Consider the following 24,365-nt stretch of genomic DNA (forward strand, 5'->3'; position numbering starts at 1 on the left):
TCACTGAGGTAAGAATTCTAGGGCTCCTGAATCTAGCCGCAAGATTCTAGGGCGTCAACGGCGATCCAAAAAAGGTCTCCTAGACCTAGATAAGGGCGTCACAGCCTTAACCCTAGCCAATCTCACCTTTTTTCCTGATCATTTTTGTCTATTCAATTTTTCGACAATCATTTCAGCTCTAGAAATTTCCCAACCTAGAAAACATCGAATTTTAGAACTACAAAAACTACATGTCATCCCCTTACGATGACGACACTGGATCAATGAGCAACTTCCTCCTCAGAAAACGAAGCTTCCGACTTTAAATGTTGTCAACTACTAACTACCCGTAAAAAATGATTAATAAACGGATTTGCTGCAAGATATTTTTTTTATTATTGCATCGGAAAAGAAAGAATTAAAAGAAATTTTGCGGAAGTAGGAGCAGAAATGAGGCTTTGTTCATCAGACAAAGTTCGCAGTCTTCATCATTTGCTTGTTTCCAAGTTTAAAATATCCAAATTAATTGCGGTTTTCAAAATGAGGAATATTTTTTAAACTTGCATAAAGATTGCCAACGCCTCGTTTTTTCTTCGTCAGGACTTGGCGGGCCAGTTCTTTTCGAATTTGATCGTACCACATCCATGTTGATAAGAAGCCAGCGTCAGCTTGAAATTTCGGTAGATTAATTTATTCAACTGATACTTACAATTTGGTGCTTTTTGCATGCCAAAAGATTCTGTCATCAAATTGCTCAAGCATTCTGAAAATGATATTAAAAAATATGCAATATTCAAGCGCTTCTAGGGTTACTAGTAAAAAGTCCACTACTATTCTGAATAGTCTCTTCACTCGACAGGCCGTGGACACCCTAAAAGACTGTGCTCGGCAACCTGTGGAGAAAACCTGAGTCAGGGTCTCGAATAGCTGAGATGAAAAGCCGCGCAGCGGTTTTTTTAAAAACGAAGCCGCAAAGCGGCTTCGCGAATACTACCTATGGTACCTTACAATCTAGAAAAATTTCTAGCGAATTCTAGCTGCGCGGATTTTCATATCAGCTCTTTCCAACCCTGACTCAGGTTTTCTACACAGGTTGCCGAGCCCATCTTAAGGAGGTGAAGCACCCCCTGAAAAATGATGAGAAAATGCCTTCAATGTCTCTAGGTCACCTAAGTCATCGCAATTATCAATTGCCTCTCTCGTAATTTTCGCATCAGCAAATCCCGTCATCGAAGCAATAAAGACCACCCATATCGTTTTCATATCTTTTCCGATTCGATTCTCAACTTTCCTTGTTCTTCTCCTTTCAGAAAAAGTATTTAAATCTTAAGGTTATTAATAATTATTCGAATTCGTCTCCGCAAGTGGGGTTACTTCGGTAACCGCATATCTTTCAGGACTGATTTTGCATCGTTAATTTTATGCGAATGCTATTGGAATGGCAAATGAGCGCGGTTGACAGATAGAGTGCAATTAAAACCGTAACGATTTATTATTAAAAACGCTGCAAAATGGGCTCCCTCGAGGAAGGAAAAGAGCAACGGCTGCAAAATTGAGTTGTTGACACCCTTAAGAATAATTCTTTACGAAGCCTGCTTTGGGGAAAATAATCATTAGCGTGCTATTTTGAGTCGAATTGCGAATGATGTCAACAATAATATCTGTCCGATTCTGCTTAGTTTTGAATAAAAACAGAGAGAGACGAAATTATGGAAAGATTATTTTGTTGTTTATTGTTGCTGACTTGAGAACTCGTGTACAGAACGTGAAAGTAAATTATCATTTCTTTGGGGACAGAGCTGTCAAATTTCAGATTTTTTGAAGAAGGATTTTTAATATCCCTGGGGGACTTGGTCGGAGACTTGTGGAGCCTGGTTGGAGATTTGTTCAATTTGAGTGGAGTTCTGGGGAACTTGGTTGTCGTCTTGGGGAGTTGATCGGAGACTTGGGGGACCTGGTCGGAAGTTTGTGGGAACTGGTTGGAGATCTGCTCGATTTGAGTGGAGTTTTGTGGAACTTGAGTGTCGTCCTGGGGGTATTGGTCAGAGACTTGTGGGACCTGGTCGGAGACTTGTGGGAGTTGGTTGGAGACCTGAGCAGTCTGGTTGGTTTCCTGAGCGACCTGGTCGGAGACCTGAGGAAGCTGGTCAGAGACTTGTGGGAGCTGGTTGGACACCTGGGCGTATTGGTCGGAAACCTGAGCGGTCTGGTTGGTTTCCTGAGCGACTTGGTCGGAGACCTGAGGAACCTGGTTCGTGACCTGGGGAACTTGGTCGGAGACTTGCTCGGTCTGGGTATCGTTGGTGGGGTAGGCGGAGACGACGGCGAAGGTGAAGACGGAGAAAAGCTTCATGGTCTAAATAAGGCATGAGAAATAGCTATTAATTGAACAATTAAGGCTTCAAAAGAAGGTTTTTTTAATTGTAGATAACTAGAGTGTCTGCTGTGAAAATTCTCGAGTTCTTGACAAAGAATAAACCTCTAGAGAGCTTTACGTTTCTTATCTTTTAAGCCTCTCTTATCGTGTTTGCCGTAAATGAGCGTTACTCTTTAGCTCTTAGGATATCTCTCGATTTCTCTTCTCTTCGTTTTCTTGATCCCTTACCTTATCGGTTTGTGAAGAAGACTTCTTTAGATTTGGTTGCTTGATTTATTTCAAGTGAAGATTTCTTATCGGAGTCGCGCTTAAATACTGTTTCCGAGAGCACCATTTCTGGCGGTGGTGGCGCGTGATAGGCGCATGCGCGCTATCAAGTGTGCCAATCGTCACTCGATGTTTTACGAAACTTTTGCAGTTTTTATGATGAGCAAGACGCAAGTACGCTTGTGCCAATCGCTGACGAGATGCTGAATTCACTCTCGTACAAGTCTTATTCACCTGTCCGCTTATCTCATTTCTCAGTCAAAAGCTGATGCTTCGTGGTCTTGTCTACCAGGCACTTTCTATCAGGAATTGCTGACGTATGCTGTTAGGCCAAGATATCTGTGTTGAAACCTGACTCAAGGCCCTGAAACAAGGCTGAAAGAGTTTTAATACAGTGAAAACTCAAAATTTGCCTACTCGAAATTTGGCCGGTTTTGATCGAAATTGGCTGAATTTTGAATCTCAAAAAGACTCAAAAATTGGCCGCTTTTTCAAAAATAAAAAAATTTGCATCAAAATAGACCCAAATTATGGTATTTCTGACCATTTTTAGCTATTTTGAAGCGTTTAAATCATCTAGAATAACTTTATTTTGATAAAAATGACTTAGAACAAGCAAAAAAATTGAATAAAATTCATCAAAAACGTGAAAATCATGCCCATATTCGAAAATTTCGAAACTTTGCTTTTTTGAAGAGGAAGCTTGGCTACCCGGCAAAAAACTCAAAATTTGGCCGCTTTTTTCGGAAATTTGGATCTGAAAACCGGCCAATTTTTGAGTTTTCACTGTATAAAGCCGCATAGTGGCTTTTTCAAAAACAAAGCCGCGTAGACTCTACGCCGTAGAGTGCTACCGTTGCTTTGCCGAAATATCAGCTTTTCAGCACCCTGACTCAGGACTCTACACAGGTTCCTGAGTCCAAAAGAGAGCACTTAGAGGTCAATCTGACCCAAATTGAGACAATATCAAGAAAGCTCAAAAATACCCAAATAACAAAAATATTCATCGTGCGATTCTGCACCGTTCATTTTACAAGTTTTCCGTCCTTAGGACTTTCTGCGGTCAGTGTCACCAAGAACACGACCGCTAAAGCTAAACATTTTCATATTTACCAAAAACAGCAGCTTTGCAGCTTTTCACGATTTCGCCCGAACTTACCAATATTTAATATTTTTTGAAAATATAATATTTTAATAAAATAATATTTTTGAAAAAAAAACAAATGAAAAATACTTCTTTGAAAGAATTGATGGAATAAGCTGAACAGAAGCGTACCAACAATAAAACACGATGTAATACATCGAATTAAAATGACCTTGTTGCAGGAAGCAATTTTGACTAGAAGTCATTATTACTGACCGTCAACAAGAAAATGGAGTCGTCCATCCAATTGCAAAACAAACCCTCATTGGTCCATCAACAATCTCCTTTTTGACAATTGATGCACAAATGCTTTGTTTCGTAATTCAATCCACGACTCTGTTTTCATGCTTTTTCGCGCAGCATCCCCAAAAATCAGTCAATCTCCTGAGCGGAGAAGAATCTTTCGGAATGATCAGATGTGGCTATAAAAAGGAATCTCCTTGTCTGTTTTTCGTATTCCAAAAAAAAGGGAGCAATGGCTGAGCAAGAGTCGAAAGAGCTAGCTTTGAAAATGGAGAAACTCTTGGCCAACGCTGATACAATCATAAGAATAATCGACACTCTGCTGGTGCTGAAAGCGAAGATGCGCGAAGAGAATGAGTTTCTCGTCAAATTGTTTGATGATGAACTGAAAGCCAAAAGGGAAAAAGAAGTTTTTGATACCGACAATCAAAAGAAGATAGAAGCCATCAAAGAACAACGAGATAAAGCTAAGGAATGGCTCGAGGGTTAACTACTTTTAGTAATGGGAATAGGGGAAAAGGTTGAGCCAAACAAAGAAACGATTGAACGACTACAACAAAACAATGGCAGAACTTTCCGATGAGTACTACTCATTGGATCATCATTTACCAACCAAGGCCACAAGTTTCGAAGCTTCAGAGTCATCAGCGCCTCCCGCAAAGAAAACAGAGGACCTGGTGATCGTGATCGATGACGAAGAGGATGAATCCAACGAAGTTTGGGTTGTATTCGAATGATAGATAAAAAAAGTATGATTGATACCGTATCAGAAAAACAACCCAGAAAAGGCGCAAAAGCTACAGAGTCTTCAGAGCCTCCCGCAAAGAAAACACCGGTGATCGTCATCGATGACACCGACGAAGATGACACTGACGAAAATGAGAACTCCTACGATGTACTCGAATCGTTGACCGATCAATGATACCGTATCAAATCAGAAAAACAACCCAGAAAAGGCTCACCAGCCCCGAAAGTACCAGGACCAGATGGCAAATCAATGATTGAAATCATACAACTATTGGGAAGTCGACTCTACTCTAAATTAAATCCCGTCCTTACAGTAACTGTTGAAAATTATTATGTACTGAAAAACTGAAACATTCATTGATACTGAGAAATAAATTGGAATAGACGGAACTATCAAATGTTCACCATCAATAGGAGCAAAATCATTTTTCTTGGGGCGAGTGAGCCCGAATTCTCGAGCAAAGGAATTTCTTGAATGCACGAGCGAGCCAATCAGAGCGCGCGCTGATGTTAATTTCCCATTTTCGAGAATTTACGACTGAAGCTCAAAAGACAAAAAAAGAGAAAAGAAAGCATATTTACTGGAAGATGGAATACTGTAGTAACAGGTTTTTTTTTATACTGATGCAGGACTCTTGTAACTTTTGACTGGGTTGAGATATTTAAGTTCTGTAACTTGCAGGATGTAGCTCAGAGGTTAGTTACGTGATTTGAATAGGTTTGGTGTAGATAGCTATTCTGGTGGTGGAGTAATGACGTCATCAAAATGCATTATGAAAAGAGACCTCAAGATTGATGACGTCATATCTCCACCACCAATGGTGCAAATGACACCAAAAGCTTATTTAACATACTACAGACACTCTACATTACTCTCCAAAAGAGAGAAATGAAAAATGTTGAGTGGAAAGTATTCAAAAACGTTAAAAACCTGTTAGTGAAAAGACATGATGTTAGTATTTTAATTATTCAGAGTGAGAAAGAGAGAAAAATGAGCGCGAAGATTATCGGACTTCCGTGGGTGGAGAAATATCGACCCAACAAGCTGGATGATTTGATTTCACACCAGGAAATTATTTCTACAATTCAGAAGTTCATCGGTGAGTTTTCTACCTTCGACATTTAAATGGGATACAGTATCTACTGTATAAAGAAGCTAGCACTTTTCATCCTAGGGTCGGACTTCCTTCCTTAATTTTTTGCTTACTAAGGGTCCTTTCCTTAGTAAGGTAAGGATTTTTTCCTTACCCTTTTTCGGATTTCGGCGGAAAAAAATCCTTACCATACTTCCTTTATTAGTTTTCAGAGATCCTTAGTAAGGATCTTCAATCCTTAGCGATTTTTCCTTAATTCCTTTCCTTACTAAGGATTTTTAAAAGGATTTTTTCGACGGCCTACGCATTTGGAGAACGCTTTTATCAAAAAACCTTTTCAAAAGCCTTAGTAAGGAAAGAAATTAAGGACGAGTTGTGAAGGAATTTAAGAAAAATGTCTCTTGCCAACTTACTGACTGCTATTTTCATCAATAAGAACATTTTTGCAAATCGTACCTTATCAATTCCTTACTAAGGTTACTAAGGCCTTAGTAAGGATGGCCCTTAGTCCTTCCTTAGGCATTTCCTGATTTTCATCAAAATCAAAACCCTTACCCTTAGTAACTAAGGAAACCTTAGTAAGGGGTCCGACCCTAGTTTTCATCTTCATTTCATCCTCTTTAAAGTCATTTTTCAGACAACCAGCAGCTTCCCCATCTTCTTTTCTACGGCCCTCCCGGCACGGGAAAGACAAGCACAATTCTAGCAGTGGCGAAGCAACTCTACGGCGTCAAGAATTTCAAGAAAATGGTTTTGGAACTGAACGCGTCGGACGATCGAGGAATCGGAGTCGTCAGAAGCGAGATTTTGAACTTTGCCTCGACTGCTTCTCTTCACTGCAAAGGCTTCAAAGGTAAGACTTATCGCGTTTCTACGGAAATTTAAAGTCACGTTTTCCAAAGCCGAAAGCAAGCGCGATTTTCTCGACAATAATCAAGTAACCCCGCGATTTTTTAATCCAATGATATATATCAAACAAGGATTACGAGCCTCTATGTAGTGCTTGAGCTTATTTTTAGCAATTTTACTCATATTTGCGATTTTAGTGATTATTCTTGATGAATGCGACGCAATGACCCGCGATGCTCAAGCTGCTCTTCGGCGAGTGATGGAAAAATACACGAAAAACGTTCGATTCTGGTAGAAAACTAATTTAAGTCCACTTTTGAACGCGTTTTTAGCTTGATTTGCAATTACTTGGGCAAGTTGATTCCGGCGATTCAAAGTCGCTGCACTCGATTTCGCTTTGCGCCGCTGAGCAAGGACCAGATGATGCCGAGAATCAACCACGTCGTAGAAGAAGAAGGAATCAACATTGACCAGTCCGGTATGGAACTGCTGCTCAAATTGGCGGAGGGAGATATGCGAAGGAAACGGTTTTATTTGACTCCTTTCTTCGGTTTGGGGTAAATTCAGGCGACAAGAACCTGTGACACGAACGTAGGCCCTGTGTAGAAACCTGAGTCAGCGTTCTGAAAGGCCGTAAAGCTGCTCTTAACACTGACTCAGTTTTCAGGCAGATTGAGAAGCTGCTTGAGTCTCAGCCGGAGCAAAATAAGAGCGTTACTTTGCGCGGCTTTTTTGTAAAACTATGCGAAGCCGCAAGTCTCGAACCGTTCTGATAGAAGCTTGAATATCTTGCAAGCCTCGCATTTGGCGTTCAACAAAGTTACGGAAGATATCGTTTACAAAGTTACAGGCCGGCCGAATCGAAATGACATCCGAAAGCTGATGGAATGGCTCCTCAATCAGGACATCAAATATTGCATCGAAAATATTCAGGTTCTCTTTTGTAATAGAGCGTTTTCTTTCTAAATGGTTATTCAGGAATTGATGATCGAAAATGGACTGGCGCTGAACGACGTCTTGACCGATCTTTACGAAGAAGTTTGCGAAGCAGACTTGCCAGAAATTCCCAAAGCTGAGCTTCTTTCGGTAAGACCATTCTATGAACAAGGAAAGGCACTGACTCTTCTATTTCAAGACGCTTGCTGACATCGAGTACCGATTGAACATCGGCGCGTCCGAGAAGATCCAGCTCGCGGTCATCGTCGCTGCGTTCTCCAAAGTCCGCAACACCGTCCCACGAATGGAAGAGTAACTGTTAACAATCACAGACACTGATAAATCTCACTTAGGATAATTTTTGAATAACTTACACTGCCCTCTTATCAACACATCATTTTCATCTCATTTTCAACTAGATTTGTCTAAAAATCCTAAGATGTTCAGATGGAAAATATCGACAGATTGTTGGTAGAATCCTTTCTTGCTCAAGGAGACATTGCTGGGCTACTCAGATACAAAGAAAACCCCACTCCTCATCCCAGATCTGGCCATCGTCTCTGTAAGTGAACTTTGAGAAGTCTCGTTTTAATGGAAAAAATTTAGGCTTCATAAATGGATACTTGTGGCTGATTGGGGGCTACGTTCATTTTCTCCCGCTCTCGCGAGGCCCACGAGTTCCAATGATGGAAATAGTCGACAAAGAAGTGTGGCGATTTGACCCGATGCTGTCAAACTGGAAGAAAATGGAAGTGGAAGGAGAGCCGCCGAAAACAATGGCCTCTCATGCTCTCTGCTCTTCTGGTACGGTTACAGATCAGTTGATTGTACGTTAGAAAATGAGCAACATCTTTAACCGTTTCCTGGGTAAATACATCTTCGTCCATGGCGGCTCAAAACTGCCCTTTGGAACCACAATCCGCAAGAACCTGCATGTTTACGACACAGAGCTCAGTCGCTGGTCAAAACTCGACGATCATCTTAACGAAGAAAACGACTTCATCCCCGAAGGCGTCTACGGCCACTCCTTAGTCATCGTCAAAGACTCGTTGTATATAATTGGCGGCACGGCGGGGCAACAGTTTTTCAACAGTGTTAATCGGTAAATGGACCTCTTTTACTCAACTCCTCATCATCATTTTCAGCTTCGATCTTGGGGAAAAGAAATGGGAGCGAGTTTTCGATCATATTGTAATTTTCAACGAAGAAGACGACGTTCCAAGCGGACGCTATCGACAAGAATGCGTGACTTACATGGAGAGATGGATCTTCATGATCGGTGGCGGGACGAGCGCGGAGGTTTTTAGCTCAAGAAGAATATTTGTTTTTGACACGTTGGAGAAAAAATGGACACAGGTGAATATGCACGGTTTTCTCACTGATTATTGAGTGGAAGGCCAAACTGGCGCTTTTGATCTTATCAAAGCTTGCTTATTTATCTTGCTTACACCCGCAGTCAACCATTTTCCTAGTTGAAAGCGAATATATCAGAACCAGACGATCTCGAAATCCGCGAGTTCCAGCCTCCAGACGTTCGCTGCCACTCTTTGGCTATCGACGGCTCAACAATTTACATGGTCGGCGGGTTTCTTTCTTCTTCACGAGAAGGAAGAGCAGCAGGAACGTCAAAATGCTCCGATGCTATTTGGAAGCTCGACATAAATCCAGGTTTATTTTCTCCCAAAACGTCTAAATCTTAATCCTTTTAGAGCGACTGTCAGAAGAAAAATACAACCCGAAAATATTGACCCTCAACTGGATAAAAATCCAGCAAAACTTGCCACAGCCAATTTTCTTCCACGATTCCGTCTACGCCTTCGAGCATGGCGAGATCTTCGTCTTCGGCGGAAACAACAAAAACGGGAAACGAAACAACGATCTCACTAGACTGCGCATTCAACCAGGTTCGTTGGAAACGCTTTCAAAAAAGGTCAAATACCGGCATTTCGGAGAGGAAAAGACCAAGTTTACCTGTTTGTAATATTTTTGCTACGAATAATAAAAAAACGTAAAACCAATGAAAATCGAGCGGTTGGTGGATAATTAATGAAATCATCGATTCGCTGTTTTGGCAGAAATTGCAGACTATGAATTTGTTTAAAAATAGTGCGACGCAAGTTATGTTGGTTAGCTCTTTGTATGATGCATTTTTTAATTGGTACTTTATTAATTCGTTTATACCATAGTTGCACGCTGTTTGGAGTGTGTTGGTATGTTTTCATAGATGATAATTAACGCTGCGTAACCTCTTTCTGCGCTGGGCAACCTAAGTAGAAAACAAGAGTAAGGTTCTGAAGAGTCTATATGACAAGCCACGTAGCGGCGTTTTCAAAATCGAAGCCGCAAAGCGGCTTCTCAAATAAACTCTCCAGAACCTGACTCAGGTTTTCAACGCAGGGCGCCGAGCCCAGACCTCTTAATCGCCATTTAGACCAGAGTCTCAAGAGGTAAGAAACGAGAAAGAGAGAGTCAGATGTAAAAGTCTATAATTTATTCCAGTCTAGTAGAACTTGTAGGAGTAAAGGCACCTGGAGGTAAAGAAAGAGCTGTTTTGTTCCACTCAAAGAGAAGCGGAAGAGATAAAAAGTCTAAATAAAGAAATCGTGAAAAAAGCTGGAATTGACAGTGGGGGAATGCGATGATTTTTTTGTTCTAAATTGTCAGTTTTGCGGTGGCTCTCGATTTGTATTTTTCGTTTTTTTTGCATTTATTCTTCGGCTGGCTTTTCGTCAACGATGGCGAGGGGAACTTCTTCTAGAAAAAAGGGTTTAATTGACGTGGAAATTAGATCTTCCATTCGGCCTCCGCCCAATTTTCAAGATAGGAGGTAATTTACGAAACGAAAGACGCTTATCTCAAGTGCGCGCGGCTAAGAATAACTTACCAGTTTGAAGAGCTTTCTTCTGCTTTCGCTGTCTGTGCTTTTTGACGGATACCTTCCACAGGACGTAGAAAAAGTCGCAGAGGACGATGGCGACGGAAACGAAATTCATGAGGAGCATGTAAACTAGGAACATCTTCTTTTCTTTTGGTCGAGAAACCCAGCATGGAATGTTGTCATCCTGAAGAAGGAAGGTTGATCACTCAATTATATCAAAGAATTACCTGGGAGCAGGCAAAGTTATCGTATCCATTCTGCCATTCTTTGTCACCAAATCGACAGGCATATTTGAAGGGGACATCGAAGACGTTCCAGAAACCGCTCTATAATGAAATGAATTAATGATTCTTGATTTTCATCTCTTACGACGCCGGAGGTGATGTGCTGCTGAACTTGGAGAAGATAGAGGAGGTAGATGGAGATCATTTCAAGAACGAGCTTGGCAAAGAGATGAATGACGTACCACTGCTTCAAAGCTGGAGCCCAGATGATGTCTTCGGTTCCGCCGACTCCTTCCATGTCGACTGCTCGGCGCTAGAATGAAATAATAGGGGAGGAGAAACGAGAAAGGTTTGCACCTTTTTGGTCTTGAATTTTCGAAGTTTGTTGGAGTACAAAACGTATTTTGGATCGGTTTGGTAGCTTCGAGTGGAGGCCGAATCGGTGAAGGACTTTTCATAACCTTCGACTTGCGCTTGAAATTGAAAATGAAAAAAAGGGATACGAAACGAGTCTTTTTACCTTTGAGGAATTCATATGTAGCGTTGTAGTTAGCAGCGACCATCGAGAAGATCATGGTAGGAAAAGAAAGAATGAGGATCTGCATCGCCCAGAATCGAACGTGGCTGATTGGTGCGAACATCGTGTAGCACATTTGCTTGCAACCGGGCTGAGTGGTGACGCACTCGAAGTCGCTCTGCTCATCGCCATATGCAGCATCGCCAATGGTGACGGCGGGGATGAGTCGGCAGAGGAAAGTTAAGGCGACCCTGAAAAGAAATTAAAGATCACTTTCGACAAGAGTTGAGAAAAAATTCCTCTCAAAAAGAGTTGAAAAAGAATTTAAAGAAAAAATCCTTAAATGATGTCTACCCCCTTAAAATACCATGCAATGCCCATTGGAGTTGAATAATGCAATAATCTCTGTGAAGTAGCATGTAAAATTCCAAAAGCACCCGTGTCCATTTATTTTTTTTCTCTATTTCAATATCTATAAAAACGTATGTTTTGATAATTATAATTATATGCAGAGTTTGAAATTTTCGTGACTCGCGAGCGGCTCACTTGAGAGCGAGCGAGCACGAGCATGATGCTCTTTGTGCTCCCGAGCACATTTATTTCAGAGTTCGCGCTCTTTGCGCTCGCGAGCGCATTTCATTTCGCGCTCTCGCTCTCTTGGCTCTCGAGCACTGGTCAAAATTTGCTCTCGCTCGATTGGCTCCCAAGCTGAAAAATCTGACTCGCGAGCAGCTTTCAAGGGCCTAAAATGATTCGGCGGCCCCGTGACTAATTCCATATGAGTCTCTGTCACAGGAGTTAGCACCTCGCGGTGGGCATGTTTTATCTGTTTACTCTCGGCTTTTCGCATTATCTGCCGAGATTACGGACCTAATGAAGCTAACATAAAACCGAAAACACCAAAAATAGATCCGCAAAGAAATTTATTTATGAAAGTGAATAATTATGCAAAAAAATTACTCTTTTAATTTTGCTCGCGAGCCGCTCGTGAGTCAATTCCATGGCGAGCACGAGAGCAGCCGCTCCCGCTCGTCTAGCTCCCGAGCATTTCTGACATATGCGCTCGTGCTCTCTGCGCTCGCGAGCGGGTCCAAATTTGGGCTCGTGCTCTTTTGGCTCTCGAGCCAACTCATTTTCATGCTCCCGCTCCCCTGCTCTCAGGGCAATGATAAATTTTTGCTCTCGCTCTTTTCGCTCGCGAGCATTTGCGAGCATTTCAAACTCTGATTATAAGTGGCCTGGCGTTTGAATTTTCATCAATAGCGGGCTCGACGGCGCTGAGGGACTTGACGAGCGTTAAGTAAACATTCTGTTCAGAGGAAATAAAAGAAACATATATTCATGGGGGGATTTGGTCTAAAATCTCATTCACATATGCCAAGTCCCCGAGCCAGGGTGATTTTTGGTTTCTATGACGAGATAACGAATAATTGAGTTTTTTTTTTTGAGGCTTTTTTCTAGTTTTTTCGATAAATTCAAGTTCTCAAAGAAGTTGACCAAAAATAAATTTTTGAGAACTTTTAAATTTTCTCCATTTTAAGCCCCCTCAACATGAAAATCACCAATCTGTCGCGCTAATATCTTACCAGACATGTCCAAAAGGAGTCGAGTATTTGAGCAATCTCTCCGAGATCACTTGCAAGCTGTCCATCCTACTGTTCTTCTTCTATTTGTGGTCTCGTGTCTGTATTTGGAAATTTCGAAATTTCTGTCAACTTGGCAAGATGCAAGCTACCGGGCGGTGAATGTTGGCTCTTGGCCACGAATGCGACAGAATCATCGTGCCCAGCGGGCCGAACGCCGCGCAGAAAAAGGGATGCATAGTTTTTTGAGCTCCACTACGCACTTATAAACATGTACTGAGGGATTTTGCCTGCTTCAGTGGAGGCGCCGCGGTTTTAGAATGACACTCCTTTCGCAGACTTTTTTATAATTATTTTTCGAATTTCACTTTCCTGAATTTAGTTCTGTCGATTTTTAAGAACGATTTTTGTGAAAAAATGGTTTTCTAATTTTCTCTAGTTTGTTTTTTGTTGTGTACAAGCACTTATGAAGAATGTAGTGGAGCGTAGAAGGATATTTCTGAAAGCAAAGAGCTTGTTAAGTGTTATGAGAGCCTCGTCGATTGGCGAGAGCTTACTGCGCTTGATAAATGATATCTCCAATTCCATCGCCTTCGATGACGAACAGAAAGGTTTGTTTCTAAGTTTTTATTATGAGTTCTTGATCAAAAAAGTTTGACAAGCAGCAAAGAAAGGATAGAAAAGATTGAAAAAGAAGCAGCTGAGCTGGTCACTTCTTTTGCTGTTGTCGGTTTTTTCGTCGTTGTTGTCGTAGTTGGCGGCGCTGTTGTCGTAATTTCGCAGAGTCCAGCTTCAAGTTGATCAAAATTTATTTTTTGTTTTCCGTGCATTTTGCTTTGAAAGGTTTTTTAAGAAAAAAGGGGTTATTTTTCCGTATCAATTTTAAATTTACAATTGATTGACTTTTGTCTCTTTTGAAACCTTTCCTTTCGTATTCTCCGTTAAGAGCTTCGCATCTTTTATGAATCTCGGTCAAATCGTCGAGAGCTTTTTTCATTGCCTCATCCATGTTGTATTCTTTGATGAACCTGTTAAAATATTTAGAAAAAATGACAAACCTCCATAATCTTTTGCTACTCCGTAATTCAGATTGTAGTAATTTGAAAAGCTAGATGAAACATCATCACACATGGCAAATGTGTTGTAGTCGACGCTTGATGTAATTTGCGAAGAGTAATAAGCCTTGTCCTCGGTCATATCAAACTCTGTCTCGTTTTCTGCTTCTCGATCTAAACAATATTGTACATTAGAAATATCACCGCCTTACCATCAACAGGAGATGTATTGTTCATCGCCTCTTCATCCGACTTCGCATACCAATTTTCTGTAGAAGTACTCATTGTTGTCGTACTGATTGTTGTCGTACTGCCGTAGTCAACGGTTGAGTAGGAGCTGTAGTCACTGTAAGAGTAGGAACTGTAAGAGCTGTACGAAGAGTAATCTTTGAAAGGGATCCATTATTTTTAAATAATTATTAGTCAAATTATGATAAATTTGATCAAATGAATAATCCCTTTGCAGAGGAGTACCAATCTGAGTCGTAATAAGACGAGTAAGATCCGTAATACGAAGAGTACGATCCATATGAAGAATAAGAGCCAGCATTTTCCCAATAATAGGAGGAGGAAGAACCATAATACGCAGAATACGAGCTATAATAGGAAGAATATGAGCCATATGACGAGTAGGAGCCATAATATGAAGAATATGAGCCATAATACGACGAATACGAAGAATAATCGTAACTATAAGAAGAGGAGTCGTAATAGCTGGAGTCGTAGTATGACGAGTAGGAGCTGTAATATGAAGAGTAGGAGCCGTAGTAAGACGAACATGAAGACCCGTAATAAGAAGAATAAGAATCATAATAGGAAGAATAATAAGATGAGTATGAACCATAATAGGATGAATACGAGCCATAATAAGACGAGTATGATCCATAATAGGAAGAATAATAAGACGAATAAGAACCGTAGTATGACGAGTAAGAACCATAGTATGAGGAGTAGGAACCGTAGTATGACGAGTAAGAGCCATAATAGGAGGAATAATAACTTGAATATGACGAGGACGACCCATAACTTGAATACGAGTCTAGCCAAGAATATGATTCATATGAGCTAAGCCCAGATGAGCTGTAATAGGAGGAGTCGTCCATACAGACAAAGGGAATATATTCGCCGTCAATCCATGTTCCGATCGGAGATACTTTTTCGTCCGTCTCCGCAGTCCTTGATGAAGAGTCAGGACACTCGATGGAAGAAGTAGCGGACGAATAGTTGGGGGAATAAAGGGAACAGGTATCGCTCGTATAACTTGAGTATCCATATGGATTGCTGAATGGATTCGCCAGCTTGCTACTTTTAGCTATCGGTTTTGCTGTTTTCTGGAAGGAAGAGCCATAATAGCTGGAGAAGCCGCAATCTTTTCAAAGCTTTGAAAATCTTGAACCTTAAAAAATTTTCACTATCTTTTTTAGCTTTTTCCTGATGGACACTGAGACATTCCAGCCGACGGATAACTAGATCCTCCCGCTCCAAAGAGACCTAGAACGATTTTTATGAATGATTTCAAACTCTGATCAATCTTACCATTTCCATTGAGACTTTGGTCAACCTCATTGCAGAATTGCTCATTCAGTTCAATTTTCTCAACATCAACACATGCAATTTTCGGAAGTGGAGGGCCAGGAGGCGCTTGCGAAAATACAATCGCCAAAAAATGAAAGCGGAGAATCATGCCGGTGAAATATCTCGTTTGAATACGAGAACTATGGAAAGAGGGGGGGAAGAACTGGCCTTTTCTGAAGGTGAGCGCTGTCGGACGATGTCAGAATTTCCGGAATGGTACGGTTTCACAGAGAGGAAGACCTTTGAATGCCAAATATTCTCTATTTTACGATCTATGCAGCGATGTTTTTACCAAAGAATCAATTTTATAGCGTTAACTTTTGATGGATGAAAAGATGACACAGTTTATTATACTAAATGATTTTTATTTTAGAATTTCAGACGAAAATAGGATTTGGTTTACAATTGAGATTTAATCAGATGATAGTATGCTCCTCGCTTGTCGATAAGATCTTGATGCTTGCCGGATTCAACGATGACACCGTTGTCAACAACAGCGATGACGTCAGCATTGATGACGGTGGAGAGTCGGTGAGCGATCAGGATTGCGGTTCGGCCTTGTCGAGCTTTGTCCAGTGCGTCTTGGACGATCTTAAAAGGCTTGATAAATTCATTGTTTTTACTGAAAATCTACCTTTTCGCTTTCAGTATCGAGCGCACTAGTAGCTTCATCGAGAAGCAGAATCTTTGGCTTTCGGATCAGAGCTCTAGCAATGGCGATTCGCTGCTTCTGACCGCCACTGAGTTGCGATCCCTTTTTGCCGCATCGAGTTTCGAGCCGTTGAGGAAGATCCATGACGAAGTTGTAAGCGTTTGCCTCCCGAAGAGCGGTTTCAATGTCGGCATCGGAAATCGAGGAGACGCCAACTTTGTTCGGTTTACCGCTGTTTTCTCCATCGTCGAGGCCGTAAAGAATGTTTTCACGGATGGTTGTGTCTTTTCAGATTTCAAAAACGGCAAAAATTTTATCAGAAAAACGAACAAGAAAATTTTGAAAGAAAATTTGAAATCCTGGTGACAAAAGCACAGGTTCCTGCTGAACCAAGCCAACATTAGCTCTGAGCCACTTCAAATTGATATTCTGAATATCCATTCCATCGACCTTGATGTTTCCAGCAGTAGCGTTGTAAAATCGTTCCAAGAGGCTAATACATGTCGATTTTCCACAGCCAGATTGGCCGACAAGAGCGAGAGTCTGTCCGGGCTCAACGTTTGTTTGGATGCCCTTGAGGACAGGGAATTCGGCTCGGGTTGGATAAGAAAACTCGACGGCAGCGAACTCAACCTTGCCCCTGATTTCAGGTTTTTCGCCTTCTGTTGATTCAGGGTCGATGTTGAGAGCGGTTTCGAAAAGTTTCACGATTCGACGAGCAGCGAGATTTGCTTTGCCGGAGTTAGCGGCTACACCGGCGGATTGGGCTTTAGTTGGGATCGAAGTGTTTTTCTAGCGAAAAAAGCCCTTTTTGAAGTCATGAATTTTCCCTTTCCTGAGCTCATTCCAGCGAAAACAAGAGCGAAAAGGACTCTCATGACGTCGGAACTAGCGCTAGAATCGATGTAGTCATTGTCAATCAACCAGGATGAGAACCAGAAAGTAGTCGCGTACATGAAATGCATGCATCCAAGAGTTGCACCGTACAGAAGTCCGTACTTGAAGATTGTCTTTCCTTTTCGAGCAGCCAAAGCGTCCATATTGTTCGAGTAAAGTTTGCAGAAGTGCTTTTCGCGGCCGAGACCGGCGACAGTTCTGATGTTGTTGGTCGTTTCGGTAGCGACTTTGCTCGCTTCTTCGATGTTCTTCTGCTCTCCGTCGCCGTGGTTGTTCATCATCACCTGCATCATCAACGCGTTTGTAATGATGATGACTGGCATAAACGCAAACACCGCAAGTGACAGCTGCCAAGAGTAGTAGAAGGCGATTCCAAGACCGCAGCCAAAAGCGCCGAGGTTCATGACGCCTTCGCCGATTTTTCGTCCAGTAGCGCCTTGAACCTTTCCAGCATCAGAGGCAAGTCGGGCAGTCAAGTTACCAGTCGAGTTCAATGGCTCGTCGAAATAGCTCATATCTAGAGAGGGGCTCAATTTTTTTTAATATTTTAAAATGAATCTAAATTTTATGATTTGAAATTTTTGAGCCCTTGACGAGTCGGAGAAGCTTGGCGAAGGATTTCTTTCGAAGTCGGGTAGTCAAAAGCTCACCAGAAATTCCAAACATCAAGTGGAGAATTCCAAAGCCGAAGAAAAGTGCAACACCCATGATCACGAATTCGATAGCTTTCATATTGTTCAAATCAACGAGTTTTGCTTCGTCGCACCATTCGTGGTTTTCTTTAATTTCGGTGATGTTCAGAGGAATAGTCAATTCGTCGAAAAGCGTGACGTCAGCAGTTCCATTGGCGTAAGCAGTACTATCTAACTCTTTAATTTTCTCATTCCAAACGCAGTTAAACTGGGAGTAGTTGTCGAGGACACCGGCAAAGATAAGGGCCCAGAGTGGTTGCACAGCTCCGGTAAAAAGGGCAAAGATGGAGCCAATCGTGATGTAAAACCATTCAGGGCTGTTCATGCCGAGAATTTGGCCGAAACCGACTTCTGGGAGGCCTTCTCGCTTGGCGATTTCTTCTTCTGATTCTTCCTCGCCATCCTTTTTCTTCTCGGATTTTTCGGATTCTTCAACACTTGATTCTTTCGATTTCTTAGCTTCTACGACTTGATTGTTCGATTCAGCTCCTTTCAAAGACGTCTCACTTTCGACCTTTTCCTGTTCCATTGAGAAAGATTGCATGTTGCAGAGTGTTTTGTAGACGCCATCTTCGATTTCTTGGAGAGAAGCGTGATTTCCTTCTTCCATTTTCTTTCCGTTTTTGAAGCCAATAATCTTGTCGGCGTTCTTGATCGTAGATAGTCGATGAGCGATGACGAGGGTAGTTCGGCCGACGGAGGCTTTTTCGAGGGCTTGCTGGACGATCTTTTCGGACTCAGTATCGAGGGCGGAGGTGGCTTCATCGAGGAGGAGAATTTTTGGGTTTCGGACGAGGGCTCTGAAAAAATGATAAAGAAAAATTCCCTGAAAACAAGGAAGACTCACCGAGCAATAGCGATTCGCTGCTTTTGACCACCAGAAAGGGTCGCTCCACCTTCTCCAACATTCGTTTCCCAAGTCGAAGGCAGCTTCTGGATAAAATCCAAGGCATTCGCTTGCTTGCACGCTTCAGTGATTTCTTCCTTCGTCACATCGAGTCTTCCAAGAGTGATGTTTTCTTCAACAGTTCCGTCGAACAAGACAGGTTCTTGGCTGACGACACCGATGTTTTCTCTGAACCAGGCGAGATTGAGACTCTTGAGCTCTTGCCCATCGATGAGAATTCGACCTTGAGCTGCGTCGTAAAATCGTTGGATGAGTTGGAAACAAGTCGATTTGCCGCAGCCGGAAGCACCGCAAAGAGCAGTTGTTTTACCAGCTTCAGCTTTGAAGCTCACGCCAGAGAGGACGCCTTGTTCTTTTCGGGATGGATAGGTGAAGTCAACATTCTGGAATTCGATGGTTCCTTGGATTACTGGCTTGGCACCCTCCTCGGAGTAGATGTCGATTTCAGGAACTCGGTCGATGAGCTCAAACACAGAGTAAGCTGCAGTCGTCGCAGTTCCGAGGTATTCAGCATTCGTGGCAACCATGGAAATCGCAAAACCACCGATGAGAACGGAGAAGAAAACGATGATCTTGGTTCCAACATCGTAGCCCTCGTGAATGACCATTTCCGAACCATACCAGAAGGCGATACCGTAGACGGCAAACATCGAAAGATTAAAAAAGCCAACGGCGAAGCCAGACATGGCAGCTTTCTTGATGCCTTGAGATTGTGCTTGCGCCAATGGCTTCGAATATCGTCCATTTTCAAAGCTCTGCCCGTTGAAAGCAGTAACAGTCTTGATTGAAGCAAGAACTTCTTCAGCGACGCCACCAGCTTCGGTGTAATTGTCGAGCTCTTTTTTCGACTCGTTCGACTGCGCCACCATCCAAACAAATCCACCAAGAGCGATCAACGGAATCGTAGCGATACAGACGAGGCCAAGCTCCCAGCCGAAATAAAGAGCGATAGCGAGACCGGCGACCGTTTGAAAGATCGACTGAATGACCATTCCTACTTTGTCGGCGATGCCTTCCTGGATCTTTTTGATGTCTTCGAACATTCGGGCATTGATTTCACCGACGTCGACGGTGTCAAAGTAGCTCATGTCCTGGCGAACAACGGAGGCAAAGTATTTTGCTCTATTTCGGGATATCAAAATACCTGACTGCCAAAACGCCTTGTTCCCTTGATATCCTTTCCTGATTCTGTTGATTTGATTCTCCGCAGAAAGCATCAAAAGCCAAGTGCCAATCCATCCAGTAATCCATTCTGTAGCGCCGAGTCCAACAAACCACCAGATGTTTTTCATCATGGATGAAGTGGCTGAAATGCCATCATCGAAACCCTCGAACATGTCTTTTTCGGTGTCGGTGAGAGTTCCAAGCGTAAGTTTGCACATGTCAGTGACATTCCAAAAAGCAGAAGGGTCTTTTTTCAAGGTTAAAAAAATCAATGATTACTCATGAAAATTTTCCTCTATTAAACCTTTCCTTCTTCAGAAGCATTGAGGAGATCAATATCTTCCTGTGGGCAGGCCTGACCGAGTTTTCCGACAGAGACGAATTCGCGCATCGCTCCGCCAAAGAAAACGATCATCAGCGGCTCGCAGATTCCAACGACGATGTACATCAGCCATCCGATAGCGATCATAAGCTTGTCCGAGCATGTGGCAAAGCGGTACTGAAAGAACTAAAGGGGGGAAGAGGAGATAGAGACTTACGAGCTTGAAATATGGAACAGAGTTTTTTGGCGCTTCATCTTTCTTTTCTTCTGTCGCGCCCATTCCTATCAAAAAATTCTAGCCCCCTTATCATCAGTTAAAAATTCAGTTCATCGGCGGAACATCAGAAGCCTTCTGATTCAGAAGGTGTCATCAAAAAACGGTATTACCTGAAGAAAAAAAAACTTCAATGAAATTCGTGCAAGAAAAAATATATAAAAAGTTTCACAAAAAGAAAGCAAATAAAATAAATAAAATCAAAAAAGCAAAATAAAACTAGCATATAAAAATGATGAAAAAATACCTTTTCGACCTTTTCCAACTAGGCCACGAGCAGAACTGAAGATAAAAATTTAAACCGATACAATTCTTGAAAGGTGTTCTAGAAGAATCGAATTTCTAAGAATTTTTTTTTTTTTGACCTTTCAGCGTTAAATTTCAACCATTTTTCTTTTTTTATTTGACGATCAAAAAGTGAGTAAATACCGCTGAAAAATTATGTCAAAATTTTCGCACCCCAGTAATGAGCAGTTTAGAAAACTTTAAAAACGTCAGCCGCGCAAAGAGGATTTACCGCCTGTTCAATTGAGAATGGAACACGTGAACACCACTCTTGCTTAGCTGCTGCTCATCTCTTAATTTCTCGTGCAATAGAGTTCAACTTAAAATTAGAACTTTTCAGATCACTTCTTAGAAAGTTGAACCAAAAGCTATTCATCAATTATCACAGCCTCAGTTTTTTCACTGTTTTTTAAGGGGGTATATATCAAGAATCGGATTTCCCTGCAGTTTTTGTCCATTTTTTACAAAGTAACTCCCTTATTTTTCGGCTCAAAACTCATTTCAGCCAGTAAAATATTTTTTCGGAGCAAAAAATTAAGATTTCTTGAGATTTAAAGATGCTTTTTGGGAAAAATTCGATATTTTCGATGAAAAATTCTGTTAAAAAATTTTTCGAAATTTCCGCTTGCATAAGAGATAGATAAGGGTCTAAACTTTTACTTTCCACAATAAAATAAGGGTGTGACAATGTTAAATTTGGGAAAAAACTCCAGCGAAATGGCTATTCTTTATGTCTACCCCCTTAAAATGCAATGTTTATCAGAACCCCCCTTTGTCTCTTACCTCAAAAAAGGTCAGCCTAAAAAAGTACGTTGCTCAACATCAAAACAGAAATTTTGTCAGACGCATTCCTAAGACAACTCAGGCGGGCACTATCTGATTGAGCCCTCTTTTGATACGGTTCTTATCACTTTTTCCTGCGGCTTTTATTTTGAGCGTGTTGGAAAGAAAATATTATTTCAATCTTGAATTTTTATTTTTTGCGATATTCTAGCCGGGCCATTTTGATAAAGTCGTTGAGGTCGATTCTGCCTGCGCCGGAGCCAGTGGGAGCCGCTTAATTTTAGGTTCTTGAGGGAGTATTTTTATGAGATACTTACATTCGAAAGCGAGAACGGGATCAGGATATTTCAAACGTTGGAGATTGGTAAAAGCGTTTCCAAAATTGCTAAATTGGATTTTAGATAAAAATAATTTTTTTCATCAATTTTTTTGGGGCTCTTTTCTTACCAAAAAACAAAACTTTCGAAGGAAAAAATCCAAAAAGCAAAGCTTAGTTTCATTTTTTTAATTCTCAGAACTGATTTAAGATCCGTCTTTTCGATATTCTGATTTTGATGCCATTATATATTGGAGCATATTATATACTGAATGTTTTATTCAAAAAGATATCGGTTCACGCTAGATCTCTCAATGATCAAAATCGACGTTCTCTGAAATCATTTTTCGACGAACATCTTATTCTGTCTGAATTGACACGGTATCAGCAGAATCGAATTTATTAAGGGTGTCAACAACGAATTTTTTTTTTTGACGAATTTTTATGAAAAAGATGTTTTATTTATATACTTTTATATACAGTCTGTTTATGTACAGAAAAGAAAGGAAGATCTATTCGCAAGTTCCAATTTCTTTGATGTCAGAAAACTCCTCGCTACAGCATTGTTGGCGATTTGGGTTGAAGATCAGTCGGAAATTGTTACTGTAATTTCCGCAGCACTGTAAATGCGTTTTCATATTGAGAAAAAAACATCGATTTTTTGAAAGATTTTTTTCAATTTTTTAAAATTTTTCTGAAAAAATTGAAAAAAAAAATTTGAAAAGCATAATTTTTTTCTTATTTTTGAAAATAATTAATATCATTATTAATAAATTATTTGAAAAAAGACTGAAAATCGGCGTCCATTTTTTTAATAATTGATTGAAAAAACGCTCCTTTTTGCGATTATCTCCTCCATTTCCAGGGACGTGGCAAGTAGCCTGTCGGTCGAAATCATTTTCCTGAATAAAATATTTAAAGATTCGTCTTCTTTTTGTCGTCTCTTCGTCATTTTACCTCACTCAGGAGCGGATTGTACGTCTCCTCGACTTCTCTCAACTGAAGCGCGAACTGTCTGTCGCATTGGCACAATTTCCATCTTAATAAGTTACAACAAGTTCGTTTGAAAATAAGGGTGTACCGGCAGGTATTGGGAGTGTTGTAACAAACGATGTCATCGGCTTTTCCGTCGCCGTCGTTGTCGACGACGCTCCAGGAGTAACTCTTCATAGTTCCATCGCATTGACCATCTGACTCATCATTTGCGCACCAGTAGCACTAGAAACAAGAGTTTTTTCTGACAAACTTTTTATATATAATATAATATAAATTAAATTAATTATATAAATTAATATTAATTATATAAATTATATTATATATTTAATTATATGAATATATATTTATAAATATATATTTAAAATATAATATAATATTTTTTTATAAAATAAAATTTTTTCCTACCTGTTTCAGTCTTGAGCAAACAGAGTCGATTCCATCTTGCGCCGGCCCTTTTCCAGCTGTCGAGTCATGAACAGCATAGCCGGGAATGCAGTGGCATCCGTAGAAACAATATCTCTCGAAAAGATAGTCGGTTCGTTGGACTTGCTTGACCATTTCCGCCAATTGGAGCAGTTTTCGTGCTGTTCCGAATTCGCGTCTTTCCGTCGTCGAGAGCTCGAAACCCGACTTCATTTTCGAATAAGTGGAGCTGATGATGTCCCACTGTCCGCCCAATCGCTCGCCGATATAGCTCGGTCGACGACGAGAAAGGACCAGCTGGTTTGGATCGATGTGCGCGTCGAGAAGCATTTGCGTCGCGTTGAAATCGCCGTGATTCTGCGCCGGAAGCGAGAAAGAAAAGGAGAAAAACGAGGAAATGATGCCGGAGAGCTTCATTTTTTGGCTTTTCTTTTTCTAAAAGCTGAAAATGGAGTATTTAATATTACCTGGATGAGAAGAGCGCGCGGTTGGTTTTCGTAATCGGCCGCAGGAAGAGCTTAACAATTCAACGTTTTATACTGTTTTATTTGATTCCCAGCGCTTTCGAAAAAAAATTATTAACGAAAAATGAAATGTGATCATATTTATTTTTTCCTCAAAAAGTCATTTTTTGGCCCAAAATTTCGATTCGAGAATTTTTCAAAAAGAAGAGATGATTTCTAAAGGGCATTAACTTGATAAAAAAATGAAACTTATTATCAATTTGATACCCTTAAGAAGTCATCTCTTCCTCTGTTATATTAATATTCTCGATTCGAAATTTTGGGCCAAAAAATAGTTATTTTAGGAAAAATAAGCCCAATTTCAAAATTACCGACTGTAATTTCAAAATAAATAAAACAACTTATTCCTTGCAAATAAAAATCTTTTTTTGTTTTTATTTTACCTGTTGATGAAAAGTAAAAATTTCTTCTTCTCTCGAATAAAAAACAAAAAACAAGTCAATAAGTTCTGATTTGGTCTTTCACAAGATCGCGATTTTTGTCTGATGCAATGGATTTCGACCAGATGATTTTTATAAAGAACCGCGCGCGCTTTTTTTCTACGCGGTGGGGCGCGAGAGCATTCCTGGCGCAGTTTCTAGCGCTTGCGAAGCTAAGCGTTTTTGGGGTTGAGTTGAATTTTGTGGTCGACCTCCGAAGGGTTAGATTCAATTTGAGATTGG

General features: G+C 40.9%; 6 protein-coding genes and 2 long non-coding RNA genes across 8 annotated transcripts; 2 read left to right on the plus strand and 6 right to left on the minus strand.

The window, feature by feature from the left end:
- Window positions 1-501: 501 nt before the first annotated feature.
- Window positions 502-1,258, minus strand: LOC145711620 (uncharacterized). Its single transcript, XR_014135197.1, has 3 exons — window positions 1,149-1,258; window positions 689-742; window positions 502-647 (listed from the first exon to the last, which is right to left on the minus strand). It is a non-coding gene; the product is annotated as an uncharacterized LOC145711620 (long non-coding RNA).
- A 396-nt stretch (window positions 1,259-1,654) lies between these two features.
- LOC145711621 (uncharacterized) lies at window positions 1,655-2,712 on the minus strand. The gene is made up of 2 exons (XM_081789310.1): window positions 2,585-2,712; window positions 1,655-2,335 (listed from the first exon to the last, which is right to left on the minus strand). Exon 2 carries the CDS (start codon window positions 2,330-2,332, stop codon window positions 1,655-1,657), a length of 678 nt encoding a protein of 225 aa, XP_081645436.1. The 5' UTR covers window positions 2,333-2,335; window positions 2,585-2,712.
- Window positions 2,713-5,355: 2,643 nt separating this feature from the next.
- Window positions 5,356-7,998, plus strand: LOC145702099 (replication factor C subunit 5-like). Its single transcript, XM_081779312.1, has 7 exons — window positions 5,356-5,857; window positions 6,489-6,704; window positions 6,898-6,991; window positions 7,033-7,219; window positions 7,475-7,633; window positions 7,679-7,786; window positions 7,836-7,998. The coding sequence occupies exons 1-7, from the start codon at window positions 5,647-5,649 to the stop codon at window positions 7,950-7,952; spliced, it is 1,092 nt and encodes a 363-aa protein (XP_081635438.1). The 5' UTR covers window positions 5,356-5,646; the 3' UTR covers window positions 7,953-7,998.
- A 57-nt stretch (window positions 7,999-8,055) lies between these two features.
- Window positions 8,056-9,659, plus strand: LOC145702111 (kelch domain-containing protein 10-like). Its single transcript, XM_081779323.1, has 5 exons — window positions 8,056-8,198; window positions 8,243-8,738; window positions 8,782-8,992; window positions 9,109-9,304; window positions 9,346-9,659. The coding sequence occupies exons 2-5, from the start codon at window positions 8,476-8,478 to the stop codon at window positions 9,615-9,617; spliced, it is 942 nt and encodes a 313-aa protein (XP_081635449.1). The 5' UTR covers window positions 8,056-8,198; window positions 8,243-8,475; the 3' UTR covers window positions 9,618-9,659.
- A 455-nt stretch (window positions 9,660-10,114) lies between these two features.
- LOC145710465 (gap junction beta-6 protein-like) lies at window positions 10,115-12,995 on the minus strand. Its single transcript, XM_081788224.1, has 7 exons — window positions 12,842-12,995; window positions 11,259-11,506; window positions 11,096-11,211; window positions 10,884-11,051; window positions 10,742-10,840; window positions 10,521-10,698; window positions 10,115-10,390 (listed from the first exon to the last, which is right to left on the minus strand). Exons 1-7 carry the CDS (start codon window positions 12,904-12,906, stop codon window positions 10,344-10,346), a joined length of 921 nt encoding a protein of 306 aa, XP_081644350.1. The 5' UTR covers window positions 12,907-12,995; the 3' UTR covers window positions 10,115-10,343.
- A 2,838-nt stretch (window positions 12,996-15,833) lies between these two features.
- LOC145711622 (ATP-dependent translocase ABCB1-like) lies at window positions 15,834-19,998 on the minus strand. Its single transcript, XM_081789311.1, has 6 exons — window positions 18,557-19,998; window positions 17,605-18,509; window positions 16,961-17,534; window positions 16,477-16,892; window positions 16,103-16,404; window positions 15,834-16,059 (listed from the first exon to the last, which is right to left on the minus strand). The coding sequence occupies exons 1-6, from the start codon at window positions 19,996-19,998 to the stop codon at window positions 15,868-15,870; spliced, it is 3,831 nt and encodes a 1,276-aa protein (XP_081645437.1). The 3' UTR covers window positions 15,834-15,867.
- Window positions 19,999-20,078: 80 nt separating this feature from the next.
- Window positions 20,079-20,653, minus strand: LOC145711623 (uncharacterized). Its single transcript, XR_014135198.1, has 3 exons — window positions 20,624-20,653; window positions 20,320-20,384; window positions 20,079-20,279 (listed from the first exon to the last, which is right to left on the minus strand). It is a non-coding gene; the product is annotated as an uncharacterized LOC145711623 (long non-coding RNA).
- Window positions 20,654-21,634: 981 nt separating this feature from the next.
- LOC145711624 (uncharacterized) lies at window positions 21,635-24,195 on the minus strand. Its single transcript, XM_081789312.1, has 7 exons — window positions 24,087-24,195; window positions 23,162-23,696; window positions 22,842-22,978; window positions 22,718-22,799; window positions 22,562-22,662; window positions 21,762-21,829; window positions 21,635-21,717 (listed from the first exon to the last, which is right to left on the minus strand). The coding sequence occupies exons 2-7, from the start codon at window positions 23,594-23,596 to the stop codon at window positions 21,635-21,637; spliced, it is 906 nt and encodes a 301-aa protein (XP_081645438.1). The 5' UTR covers window positions 23,597-23,696; window positions 24,087-24,195.
- Between the last annotated feature and the right edge of the window lie 170 nt (window positions 24,196-24,365).

Source organism: Oikopleura dioica, chromosome 1, assembly GCF_907165135.1.
Source record: "Oikopleura dioica chromosome 1, OKI2018_I68_1.0, whole genome shotgun sequence".
In the NCBI taxonomy this organism is placed as follows: domain Eukaryota; kingdom Metazoa; phylum Chordata; class Appendicularia; order Copelata; family Oikopleuridae; genus Oikopleura; species Oikopleura dioica.